The following is a 13,151-nucleotide window of genomic DNA, read 5'->3' as shown; positions in this document are numbered from 1 at the left end:
ATCGATACTTACCTTTACCTACCTAAGTACCTAGGTACCTCGATAACCTTCCAAGTCCGAAGTCAACACTGAATGTTTGAGATGGCTCCCGGAGAGGTACCTACCTAGGTACTCGGTACCTGCAGCATCCAGCTGCTGCTTCTCTGACGCGCGACTTGCCGGCAGTGATCCGCGTTTCCAGGCTTAGCACTTGCCAGGGTTTAGATGGGTTTGGCTGGTTGTGACTCTAGAGGTACAACTACCGTAAAGAAACGAGATCTCAAAGCCTCTTCCAGATAGATCAACTCAAAGAATAATAGTCATGCGTCTCAAGCACATCCAAATGCTCATATGAACATGAGAGACCATCAGGTCCATCGTGCATGCTCCATGTCACTGAGAGAGGAGAAGTAAGGGTTATATAAGGTAGGTCATGCAGCAATTATTCTTCTCCTGCTGCTTCTTTTGCTTCCTTCTTGCACACGTCCTCTGCCCCGTATTCCCGCAGCGACTGCTGTGAAACCCCCTCGATACCCTAGGTATTGTCCCCAAAAGGGGAGTTGTTTCTGCACTTGCATTCGCTACCACCTTACCTTATTGTGGTTGAATCCATCAAGCTGTAACAGAGTGAATGCACCAATGCCGACTGCAGCTTGCTCTTCTGAATGGTAGCTCACACTGCCTACCTAGGCACCTAAGGTCATCGAGAGGAACAAAAACAACACACAGCAGTGGTGTCATTGGCAAACAGCCTGCAGCTACTCTGTACCTCGGCCAACAGTGATTGCTTCTCGACCTCGTAATCAACTATAGTGTGAAAATTATAGACACTGACTATTGTTTGTTGTGTAGCCACTAGGAGTTTCTTCACTCTTCGTGAGGCCCCGATCGCGCTGCATGTAGGGTAGTTTAGCCAGAAGAACAAGTGCTTTGCGTCGTCATCCGCGGACGGCTGGCAGCGTCCGACCCAAGCCTCACTGTCCTTGATGCACCTCTCGGCTTCATCTCACCTTTGTGGCATTGCTGCGGGTGCTTCTCAGCTTGGCCGTATCGGCTTGCATTACTTTCTTCCCCAACCTCGAGAAATGGGTGACTTGGCAAATACTGGTGCATCGCAATTCATCAGCGCCCAGCTTCCCCTTTGCCCAGCTTCGAAGCGCTGCAGTTGGCCTACGCATTTGACAAGCTCTCCCTGTTCCTGACTCTCTTCATCATCTCGAAAACCTTGATCGGCATATACCATCTGCTGATCTGGATACATCAGACTGCATCAGGGCTCTTCACTCTATGTCCATAAGATGTCCTCTCGGATGATGATCGACTCCTACGGTGACGAGGAGGTGCAATACTTGACGTCGCGAGATGTCGCTTCCAAGGACAGATCGAGAGCCTCGTCATCGGCTACCCTTGGCCGCACCACCGATGATGATAATGAAGAAGGCGAGGTGGAAGAGCTGGTGGAGCTGTTTGAACGCGAAATCATCGACCTCACCGAGCAGGAAATAGAGGCTGGTACACACGGTTCGATTCGTCCAGGAGAATTCTCCCTCGAAAGGTTTCGTGAGCCGCGCTCGGGGGCTCAGCTCTCTCGTGGCGACCTGATTCAGGTGAAACATGTCGAACTCGGGACTTACACCATCGACTTTGTCCAGATCAAGATCATTGCGAGCGATCGACAGGGTGACTTCAAGATCCGCGGAATTCCGTTTGTGCGGACCAGAAAACTGTTGGGCAAACTGCCAAAGAAGTGCAATGAGTTATGCATGATTCTTCACATCCAGAGACGAGATGACGGACAAGAGCTGCCCGCAGTTCTTATCGATGTTCCCACTACCTCGATTGTCAGAAGAAGAGAACTTGTCATGACCAACGCAATCTACCCAGAGCACTGTTACAACGGAGAAAACACTGATCTACGTGTCCAGAATGAACAAGCGCAACAGAGGCTGGTTGAAGATTACGGAAAGCTAGTCTGCCGCTGGAAGTTTACGATATACTTTACCTTGCAACGCCAGAGTCGTGCTACAAGGCCAGAAGAAGAAGTCCTAGAGCGCGTCCAAGCCGATGAGGTTCCAGTGTCGAGATATCGTGCGTCTGACGAGGGGCTTTGCAACCAGTGGCGGGGGGGACGCATCAAGGGAGGGTCGTGGCCTTACAGAGAGTCGAGCATCATTGATCTGGAATCAAAGTCTCGCTCATCAACGGCTCGCTCTGCAGGTAGTAGACGGATAGGGCAGAAGTATACACTCTTCGACTCCTTCTGTGGAGCGGGGGGTGTATCTCGTGGCGCGCAGAGCTCTGGCTTCAAGGTCCAGTATGCCGTTGACAAGTGGGCCGATGTCTAGCAAACATACCAGGCCAACTTTCGCGACACTGAGCTATTCAGGCAGTCTATTGACGAGTTTATTCGAGACACAAAGGACAGGCGGATGAGGGTCGACGTGTTGCATCTATCGCCGCCCTGTCAGTATTTCTCGCCGGCACACACGCATCAATCAGTCCACGACGATACCAACATATTTGCGCTCTTTGGGTGCCTATCCCTGATTTTCAAGCTGCGGCCACGCCTCATTACGCTTGAGCAAACGTTTGGGATTACACATGAGCGGCATCATCACTACCTCAGGGCCCTCATCGGAGACTACACCCAACTTGGATACTCTGTTCGATGGAAGGTGGTTCGTCTCTGCACTTGGGGTTCGGCACAGGATAGAAAACGCCTCATTATCCTTGCGGCTGCGCCGGGGGAGAAGCTGCCTCCTTTCCCTAAGCCAACTCATTCCGAGAGCGGTGCTGGAGGCTTACAGCCATGGACGACCGTTGAGAAAGCGATTGGATCCATTCGCATTGGCGACGACTTACACAATCTGGACACCGTCAAATACCACCGACCCCCTAGAGCACCGCTTGACCCAAGCCGGTTGGCAGGCACAATTACAACTGGAGGCAACGAAGTCTACTATCCCGACGGATCAAGAGACCTCACCATTCGCGAGTACGCTTGCATTCAGGGATTCCCAAGGTACCACAAGTTTATTGGAACAAAAACTTGCATCAGGAGACAAATAGGCAACGCATTTCCTCCGAATACAGTTCAGGTGCTGTATCGGCATCTGGAAGACTGGCTCCTGCAGCAGGATGGAATGACGCGATACCAGCCTTTGCCCGACAGCGGACTGAATGTCGACCTCTTTGACAGCTACCCTTCTGACGACTTCACGCGCTTACAAACGTCTTCGATGGCGCAGTCAGCTCCGGAGATGGGCGAGGACATTGTTGAACTGGCATACCCATGGGGAAGGTTTCGAAGTTCTCGGCACAGACGCAGCGCCGTTGTTGACCTTACATGACTAGACACATCATGTTAGTCATGGAGGATGAATGACTTCCCATATTTTGCCTTACTTGTCCTGGGTCGTGCTGCAGTAATGCCACATTCACTCTGCAGAGGTACTCTGCAGTAGTGGACGCAGAAGCTCAAAGGAACGGCAGCATTGCTCTGGCGATACGGATGCCCTTTGAGTGGTACATGGGTAAAGAGAACACCTGTTTATTCGGGAGAGAACTCAAAAGGTATTTCATCTCTGGCAGCTTTCAGAGCGAAAGTCACGGTTTGTAGGAGGTAGGAAGCTTATCCGCTATCAACAGCTTCGAGAGCTCAGGCATTTCATGCTCTCCCTCTCACCTCTAGACATGAAAGTTCGCCATAAGTATGGCGAGTATGCAGATAGAACTCCAACGTGTCATCTACCGTAAATCTGTGTGGTCTTTCGATGCTTGACTGGATTACCTGTACTTCATCTGTGAAGCCGAGGGGACTTTGATTGCTGCGCGTACGTGGGTGTCGTTCCCTAATGCCTCCCATTTGATGATGTTGGTGCTATCATATACGTACCTAGGTAGAGACGAGTAGATGCCCGTAGTTCATTTAACAGCACCGGCGATAATCTCTGAAGCCCAGATAGCTCAGGCCATCCGAGATATCACACTCTCCGCAAGATAGCCGGCCCGGCCTCGCTTATCGAGGGACAGCCTCCAGCGGGCGCTGATATCCATTCGCCAACTGACCGCCAAACATCCAGCTCTGATTCACGCAGCTGGCAAGCACGTGCGCGTCTCTCTATTCAAGTTTTGATTGTTCTGTTGTCCGCCTCAAGATCGTCTCGCCCAGTCAGCTGACCAGGAGGGCTGCAACCGCGATTCCTGCTCTTTCCTGCTCTTTCCTGTTCTTTCCTCCCCTCCCTTCTCTCTGTCTCCTATCTTCGTTCCGGCAACATTCCCCTTCCGCCATCACAATCCCTTCCAAAAACCTCTTGACAGCAACATTCAACTCATCAATCGCTCGCCTGAGAGTGTACCCATCCTCCTATTCCTTTCTCCACCTGCCTACGTGCCTCTCGAGGTGTTCTCATCATTCGAGGAATTTGATACAAACGACTCCCTCTTCCCTCCTCTTCCCTCAGATCCCGCCATATCGTCAGACCGTCGGCTCTGCTCTCCCCAGTGAATTCCGAGCACCGCCTGGGGACAACGACGCTACGCCTGGTTTGTTATATTCGCAGTTGCACATCTATATTCGAGCTTCGGAGCACGCTTTTCCTGGACTCTTGACTGGAGTCCCTTGCAATCGACGTCCGATCTGCTCTTGTGGTATTTTGAGTATCCCGCAGCCATTACGCACACCACTATGGTCATCAAACCCGACTTCGAGACCTTCACGGGTTCTGCAAAGGTAAGAGGCAACGCAACCTCACATAAACCAAATCGACGCCATCACCACCCCGGGTACTTGATGATGCTGACCAAGGACCGCTCGACTACAGATGCATCAGCCCGTCGTCAGGTTTCCCTCACAGGAGGAGTACGTCCGTCGACTAGAGCAGGGCACCCTCATCGAGATGGAGAATGAATTGTCACAGCTCAAGAAGCTCAACGCTAGAGGAGATACATATCCTGCATGGATCATTGCTCCCATTCCAGGATGTCAGACATCTTTTGCAACGTCCTGGCTGCTGATGGCAAAGAACCCGCACTCTACTGAGAACGTACTGTTTCCCACGGTAGCCGACAGGTTTACCATCGATATCAAGGAAAGCGTTGAGCTGCCTCATGGCGTTTTCACTCTCTATCATCTCCCTGCTACGCGCATTGAAAACCCCTTCGACAATGTTGGCGAGCTCAAAGGGAGCTGCGTGCAGAAACTCGCCGCCTTCAAGGTGGAGGTCCCACGTTGCCAGAGAACCGACGACGGCGAACAAACCGAGCTGGATATCATGGCACATCTACAGGTGTCCGGCGCTTTGGATAACATTTCTGAATGGATCTTGGATGAGAACAACCGGAAGAACATCTCAATTCGCTGGGAGGTGACAAGCCAAACCTTCGAAGCCGAACTAGATGCGTTGCGGTTCTTTGTGGCGCCCAAGAGGTCCGAGAAGAAGGGGCCTTCACACCGTTCGAAGCTTGCGTTCGACATGTTGCAGCATTTTCAGCCCGAAGACCCCGAGATAACCAATCTCCTTGCCAAGTATCGACATCTTGCAGAGCCGCACAACCCCGTGCACAAGATCTCCCCAGTTCTCGTTCAGAAATTTGCCGACTTCAACTGTGACCATTTGGCTGCCCATGAGGGCCTTGGTCACATCAAGAACGGCCTCTTTTTGGTGAATGGGTGCCCCGGTGCTGGAAAGACCGAATGGAATATGGTCATCTCGGCACTCATCCAGTCGCACTTTACATATGGCGCCAAGAAGGTTCGTCATCAAATCCTTTTCCTGGTCGACATCAACCAAACGGTATCAGACGCTGCCGACAGGTACCACAGTCTGTGTAGGGAAGCAGGACTTGATGTCCGCATCATTAGAATGCATGGTTGGCCATATGAAATGCGCCATTCCGATCGGTTGAACCAAAAAGGTGGCCAGAAGCGTGAAGGGAGCGATGCTGCTGCCGCAGACTTCACAAAAAGCTTCCTGACGACAGCAGGCATAACCCGTCATGCCATGTTGGAGAGAGACGATACGCGGGCTCCCAGTCTTGACGAGGCAGCGTGGGACCATTACGAGAAGAACAAGCACGATGGTTATCCTGGCCTCACGAAACTACTGGATCGGATTGAGACCGAAGACGTTCTTGGCAGCGAGGATTAGAGACTCCTTCGTCGCCTGGTCACCGGCTTATACCGCGACGTCCTTGCCGGCGCTGATTTTGTCGCCACCACCCCCGTAGCCGCCTCTGGCAGCTTTTATCATTTCTTTCACCCAGAGATTGTTTTTGTCGACGAGGCGCCGCATGCTCGCGAATTGACCACCCTGATTCCCTTGGCATATTTTGATCCTGTGGCCTGGATCTTCACAGGCGATGTGAAACAAACGCGGCCCTTTGTGAACGACTGCGGTTCCGCGAAAAATGCAGAGATTAAGGGGCTCAAGTTCAACCCCTATACCGAACAGCTGCGGCTAAGCACAATGGCGCGGGCAGTCGCTGCAGATGCCCTTGATCACAAGTTGTTAGTCAACAACCGCGCCTATGGCAATCTACACCGCCTCCCGTCGGCCATATTTTACGATGGAGAGATGATCTCGGGCCACGATGAGCAGAGTATGTACCCCCCAAGCACTGCGTACTTGAAGGGGCATTTGGAGAAACTGTTGGGCCGTGGAGACTTGCAGGAGAACCGGGTGGTGGTGAGCTTTGCTAGCAGTGCTGAGCAGACTCACCGGAGCAGCTTCTGGAATCCCAAGCAGCATAACTGGGTTGTTGAACAAGCCAAGTGTCTGCTGGGAGACTCAGAGTTTCAGAGCGTTTCTGGAACTCCCGGGACCATCATGATACAAACACCCTACAGCACCGCTTATCGGGAGTACCAAGCAGAGGTCAAGCGATGGCCTGAGGAATGGCAGGGCCGTGTCCAGGTCCTGACCGTGGACAAGGCACAGGGCAATCAAGCCGACGTGGTCTTCCTCGACATGGTGAGAACGACATCAGTCGGCTTCATGGACGACCCACAGAGACTCAACGTTGCCATCACCCGAGCGAGACAGGCGGAGATCATCGTCATGCACGTCCGCATGAACTATCGTCAGGCCAGGGGATGTCGACGCACGAGATACGCCACGCAGCTCTGGGCAGATGCTCAGGTGCACCGACGCCTTGTTCATCTGCACTAGCTGTTCTACTGTGTTATCAGTGTGACGGGGAAGGGTCCTTCTGGGTCTTCAGGCCTGCGATGTTGTGATATTTCGATTGACCGAGCATTGCGCGGCACGGAGCTGTGAATGGGCCGAGTTTGAGAGGTTAGATGATGACAATGTGGTTATGGAATTTAAGAAGGGTTGGAGTGTTTTGTTTGTGGACCAATGAAATAGCACCGGAGGGCAATGGAGTATCAGAGAGAGTGTGAGTGTCTTTGATCAGGTCTATCGCCCATCAATGACTGGGCAGACGGACATGCTTGTCCGATGCGACTACTGGCAGCGTACAGTGATAACATAGAGGGCAATTACAAAAAGACCAACTTGGACCAACTCGTACTCAGGAGAGTCGTCGTAACGCTTTGAATGCGGCTTGAGATGAAGGACGCAAGAGAGGCCTCTCGCTTCTTGGATGCTCGTCTCCCGGTAGCTCGTATTGGGATATCCCAGGCAGATAGGCGAGCTCTTCATGATGTAGCTGGCAACGAATCTGATTCAGAATTCAATAGCAGTGATACTACTCCATACCTTGTTTCTTCCCCTGAGATACGGAGCCTGAAGCAGATTGTGGTATCAGATGAGTATCTGGAGTAAGTGCTTTCGTACTTTGCACCTTTGCAAGGTAAGTAGGTAGGTATGGTAAGAGGGACAAGGTCTCCTTTGTTGGTGATGGAAGGGGGCTGGACTTGCGGACTGATGGAAGGGCCGCGCGCCGAATTGAGGCACAAGATGCGAACCAACCACTGCGGACCGTATGCATGTATGTAGTTCTTGGCTTCTCCACGGCTCTGCGTTCTGGTACCGTGGACGGGATCGCCGGCGTGTAATGTCCATGGGCGCTGAAGCCGTGCTGGGCTGAAGCTCCGGGATTGCTAAGAGGGTACCTTGTGTGCGTAGGTACCTGTTGAAGAATGAGAATGTGCTGTTTCCTTTGACGATTCATACCTTACCTAGGTACCTACCTACCTACCCATACTCGTTACCTACCTAAGGTACCTACCTGATACTGGCGCTCGAATATAATACTGCATTACTAAGGTAGGTAGGTACTGTAGTCAGCTGCGGGAAGCAACCCGAACTCCGTTTGTGTGGAGGATCAAGTTGGCAATTTGGAACAGTGAGGATTGCCGAATATGGCAACGCGGGGAGAGCGCTAGCTTCTTGTTGAAGAGGTCGCTACGAGTAAGGCAAGGTACCTAGGGGCAGCTTCAACAGCACATAAGAGATAGGTACTAGCTGTTCGGACAGAAGAAGTTTGGATGCGGCCTGTGAGGGACACGGCGAATGTTGATACAAGATTGTTGAGGAAGGGGACGGCTTCGGGCAGCCGGAGAGGCACTGTTACTCGCGGCAGCATCATAGGAGCTGCTCTATTAATGCCTTGTGAACCCTACCTTACCATAGTATGTACAGGAACGGGTGCCACAATCACGCAGCGGAGTTGATGAAGAGGCCGGCAATAATATGGGGCAAATCTCGCAGAAACAGGTACCGACTCTTGAGCGAAAAGGGTTGGCAGACGGCAAGGCAGACTTTGGTACTCCGTTGCTCGTACGTAGGAGCTATGTACAGATTGATGTTTGCTCAATAGGTACCTACCAATACATGTGTGCCGAGTGCCTCCCTCCCAATGTAATAAGGTAGTAAGGTACTCCGTGAGGGTGAAATGTGTAATCGACATGCTGCATGTCTGTGAATCCGGGGGGGATCGGATTACAGACTGCCATAGGTGTCGGGTGCATCGAATCAATGCTTCTCTCAGAGCGTAGGTACCTAGTCGGCACTGACGGGATAGGGTGTCGTTGCCATTGGCCACCGTGGTTGGACAACGTGCCAACTGCAGCTGGTCGCGAGCAGGATTATGCCTGAATGGTGCCGAGCAAAGACCGTCAGGGACCTCTGCTGTCAGACAAGGGATGCAGCAAGCAAGCGTTGGCGGCGAATAGGGAGTCGCACGGAGCTGAAGCCGTCCAAGTCGTGTCGGTCGGTAATATAAGGGGCGAGACTCGCTTGCGAAACTCACACCTACCTAGGTAGTACTACCCAGGTAGCTTACGTCAAGCACCATCTCTACAGCCTACCTGAGCAATCTGGGACCAACTGATGAGCTAGAGATGTCTTCAAAGCATCGGATACACTTCCCTTTGGCATCCTTGAATGCGGTCGGCACCAGATAAAGGACATGACGTGACAGTATGCCATTTATAGCGTGTCGAGCCTTCTGGGCCGGTTTTCTTTTGGCACTGCAACCTTGGATCCTAAGCGCCGAGCAGCGAGTGGGGGAGAAATCATCAGCAGTCGGCGGAGAAATTGGCACCAGATGCCAGCGACTCGGGAGTTGGTCACTGTGCTAAAATAGGTACCTTAAATAACTGCTGGCAGCTCGACATTAGCTGGTGCCACATTTGCGCGGCCCGGCAGGACTGAGATATCCCCACAAGTTTCCATGTTCCTTTTTGGAACGTTTCCCTCTGTCTTCTCTGTAATGAGATCGGCCCCACGAACTGTGTTGTACTATCGAGGCTACTGAGGTAGGCACCTGCTACTAACCTACCTCCTATGTATACACGAAGTAAGAACGACATTGGGCAACGACCAATTCGTCGACTCACTTGCCAATGATATACCAGACAGAGAGTATTACTAACTTACTCTGTACGTACTTGGAAGTAAGTAAATCAGTCTCTCTGTAGTTACCAAGGTAAGGTACATGTAGACACCTCATTGCTGAGTCCCCAATCCCCCTCAACTGGTCCGGACTGGATGATCCTGCGAACATCGAAATATCCGTCGCCTTGCCTTTCCAGGCTAGCATTACGGTGCGCATTTCGCCAAGGCGTGCGCAGCAATGCATGTGCAACGCACTTGCCGCATCTTTTCCACCAACTTGCTCAGCCCTGTGTCCACCTTGCCGTGCCGTTGGCAAGTGCTTGGGCTGGGTATTAGCTGCAAAGTGCCAGAGAAAGAGCGAAGGAAGGCCCTGCTGACTCTACTTTACTTGTACAAAGCCGGGCAGCAACTCCGTCGTTCTTTGCCTTTCTCATCCTCTGACTTGCTAGTCTGAATAATCAGGTCCTCTTTTTTGCTCTCCAGCTTCTGCCTCTCCATGATGAGGATTTCTTGACAACCCGCAGAAGAAGGCCTTGGGAGCATTCATCTCTCAACACTGACATCCCTGCACGCGGGCGAGATACCCGTCTTTTTTTTTTTCCCTCCCCCTCGGCCGTGGGCGGCCTCCCACGCTATTCGAGAACGACAGCGACCGACGACTGAGCGAGAGAGAACCGGAGCGGCGACCTTAGGCAGCCAGGAGCAATGGCTTCGTCCAGCTCCATCGCCAGGGGAGCTGTCACACCCGACAAGAGCTCTATCAGTGGACATGTGAGGACTGCAGGCGACATAGCGAGCCATGCCCTGGCGAGGAGCTTCGAGGCGCTGCGAGGGTTGGCGCTCGGGGGCGGGAGCAGCAGCAGCAGCAGCAGCATCGGCGTGCAAGCGGGTGTAGGTCTGGATGGGGAGGGCTATGGAAATCGAAACGCGAGACGGATTGCCATTGGGAACAGCCTCGATTCCAGGACTATCCACAATGGCCTGCATCTACAAAAGCGACATCTTGGCGGCGGTGCAATTGCTGGAATCACGGTCGGTGTCGTTGTTGCGGTTGCACTGCTGGCCATCTGTCTCTATCCGTGCTTCCTCTATCTCAAACGTCGCCGGAGCGCCCAGTCGCATCCAGCGTTCGATGCTGAGGCAGGCATTGCTCCCCACGCCGGACACGGCAGCAGCGCTTCTGGCGGAGCAAACACGCCTCCAAAGCGCCTCTCGTCGAGCGATTCGTATAGACACAGGGGCGAGTTGACGCGCGGAGGAGATGGAGATGGAGGAAGCGCTGATTACGGCAATTGGGAGGCTTCTATCGACGGCGGCGGCGTCAACAATGGCTATTCTTATCCCCTCAGCGCGGCGTATCTGCAGCCTGGGGATCCTGGGCTTGTCGACAGCAACATTGCTGAAGAACACCGAGTCAAGGCTCAGCCGTTTCCGCTGTTGGGATGCGAAGACGGCGAGTTCGCACCGCCGATAGCAGACGATCACCAGCCCGGCGTGCTCAAGGGAACCAGCGCCGACTACTACAGCCCCCATATCCCATCCGAGGCCTTTGGCATGGTTACACAGCCCGACGCGGCGCTTGACTCGCCCGTCCCGCCACCCTCTTCACGTTCCAGCTCTCTTCGCCAGAACATGATGCAAATCTTCCGCCGCAAGACGGGCAGAGACGCAACCATAGACTCTACCATCTCACGGACAACCATCCCAGAAGGGGCCGCAGCGTCTCACCTTGACGGCGCCACTCCGCTGCAGACGCTTATAACCACGGGTGACCGAGTCGATTCTCCCACAAACATATCGGCTGCCTCCCTGCCCCTCTCACGCTCGCCCTCACATCAGCGTCCCAGCGCTGAGGCCGCGCCTGGAGCGAGCTTGGCGCCGGCCAGCCCGCCCACCAGTAATGCGCCGGAGCCCTCCTCCAAGGCCACGCCTCCAGAGTCTCCTCCATTCCCGGCATATCATCAGTTCCGAAAGTCTCCCTCGCCGCCTATCGCTGCCCCCGGAACCGTGAATCCCATGGACATCATGCCCGCCTCTACGGAAACAGAGGTCTGGCATAGGACCGAGCACCAACTCTACGAGGCCTTCCACAAGGCGTCGACGAGCGATCCAGTCGCGGTTCCGGCGCAGGAGTCGTCTGCCATGCCGTCCCCTTCTCCAACGCCTCCCGAATCGCAGCCCCAACCTCAACCGATATTTACCATACAATCACCCGGCGCAACCAGTCACACCGGACTCACTCCCGACTACATCATCAACTCGAACAACACCGACACTAATACCAATACCAATACCGCCCAAATTAATCAAGCTCAGTCCTACCACGACAACGGCGATGTCGCTATGCTAGAAGCACCTCTCCCTCCAAACCACGACCACAGCTTGGCAGCCCCGGACGGCCGGCACGCGAGCTACCCCTCCGACCATTCCACCCCTCTCCCCGGCCCTTCGTTCACCGATGTTTCATCACAGAACACGCCCTCGACTCAACTAGATACCCCCTCCCCCGAGTCCATGGGAAGTTCTGATTTCCGACACAGCACGTCGCCACACTCTGGCGCCGGCAGCCACTCCCCCAGGACTGGAGTCTACCGATGCGATGAGCCTGGTTGTAACCAGGCTTTTGATCAACCACATAAACTCAAGTATGAAGCGCCTTTTCGGCTACTGTGACTTTGTTGTGACTTGTACTGACTATTTGTTCACACAGGCATCATCAGCGATATCATAGCAAAGACCACAAGTGCCCTTATGCTGGCTGCGGCAAAGGTTTTGGCACCAAGACCCATCTGCAGAGGCACATCAATGACCGGCATGAGAAGAAGAAGAAATTCCATTGCTCTGTCGTTGGGTGCGATTACTCCAGAGCCGGGGGCAAGGCTTTTCCTAGAAAGGATAACTGGAAGCGACACATGATTAAGATACACAATATCGAGCAGCAGCAGCTGCCCGAGCCGATTGAAGTCGACATGGACCTTGACGGGGTATGAACAACAACTGGAACCGGAAGATAACGGAGAGAGAAAGAAGGAGAGAGAGAGTGAGAGAGATTGTGGGGACGGAGGTTCTGAATACAAGAAAGCAATGGTGTGAGGGTGGGTGAAGACGCATAGAGGTTTCTCTTTCACCGCTATGTGCCCTCAAGGAAGGGGTTTGACGCACCCCCAACGCATCATGACCCCCTTCATGATACATTTTATGATCTTGCAGCAAGCCAGCGGTTTCAAGGCTCATTCATATCCAACGGCGCTTCACTCAGCGGCAACCTTGACAGCACAGCTGGCATTCGGCTCGGAAAGCCAGTGACACTTGGGAAAAGCAGACCCAATTATCGCTGCTCTGTCGCTGCATCCTGAATTCTCATCACGA

The 13,151-nt window shown here is 53.3% G+C and overlaps 2 protein-coding genes across 2 annotated transcripts; both read left to right on the top strand.

Annotated features, from left to right (window-relative positions):
* Nucleotides 1-4,666: 4,666 nt before the first annotated feature.
* On the top strand, nucleotides 4,667-7,148 carry TRIREDRAFT_106049 (uncharacterized protein; the record flags this gene model as incomplete). Its single annotated transcript, XM_006964257.1, has 3 exons — nucleotides 4,667-4,711; nucleotides 4,803-5,732; nucleotides 6,129-7,148. The coding sequence occupies 3 exons, from the start codon at nucleotides 4,667-4,669 to the stop codon at nucleotides 7,146-7,148; spliced, it is 1,995 nt and encodes a 664-aa protein (XP_006964319.1).
* Nucleotides 7,149-10,487: 3,339 nt separating this feature from the next.
* Nucleotides 10,488-12,772, top strand: TRIREDRAFT_106048 (uncharacterized protein; the record flags this gene model as incomplete). The annotated part of the gene is made up of 2 exons (XM_006964256.1): nucleotides 10,488-12,427; nucleotides 12,493-12,772. 2 exons carry the CDS (start codon nucleotides 10,488-10,490, stop codon nucleotides 12,770-12,772), a joined length of 2,220 nt encoding a protein of 739 aa, XP_006964318.1.
* Between the last annotated feature and the right edge of the window lie 379 nt (nucleotides 12,773-13,151).

The sequence above is a fragment of the Trichoderma reesei genome (genome assembly GCF_000167675.1).
Source record: "Trichoderma reesei QM6a unplaced genomic scaffold TRIREscaffold_6, whole genome shotgun sequence".
Taxonomy (NCBI): Eukaryota; Fungi; Ascomycota; class Sordariomycetes; order Hypocreales; family Hypocreaceae; genus Trichoderma; species Trichoderma reesei.
Note: the sequence above shows the minus strand (reverse complement) of the source record. Positions and strands in the feature narration are given on the sequence as shown.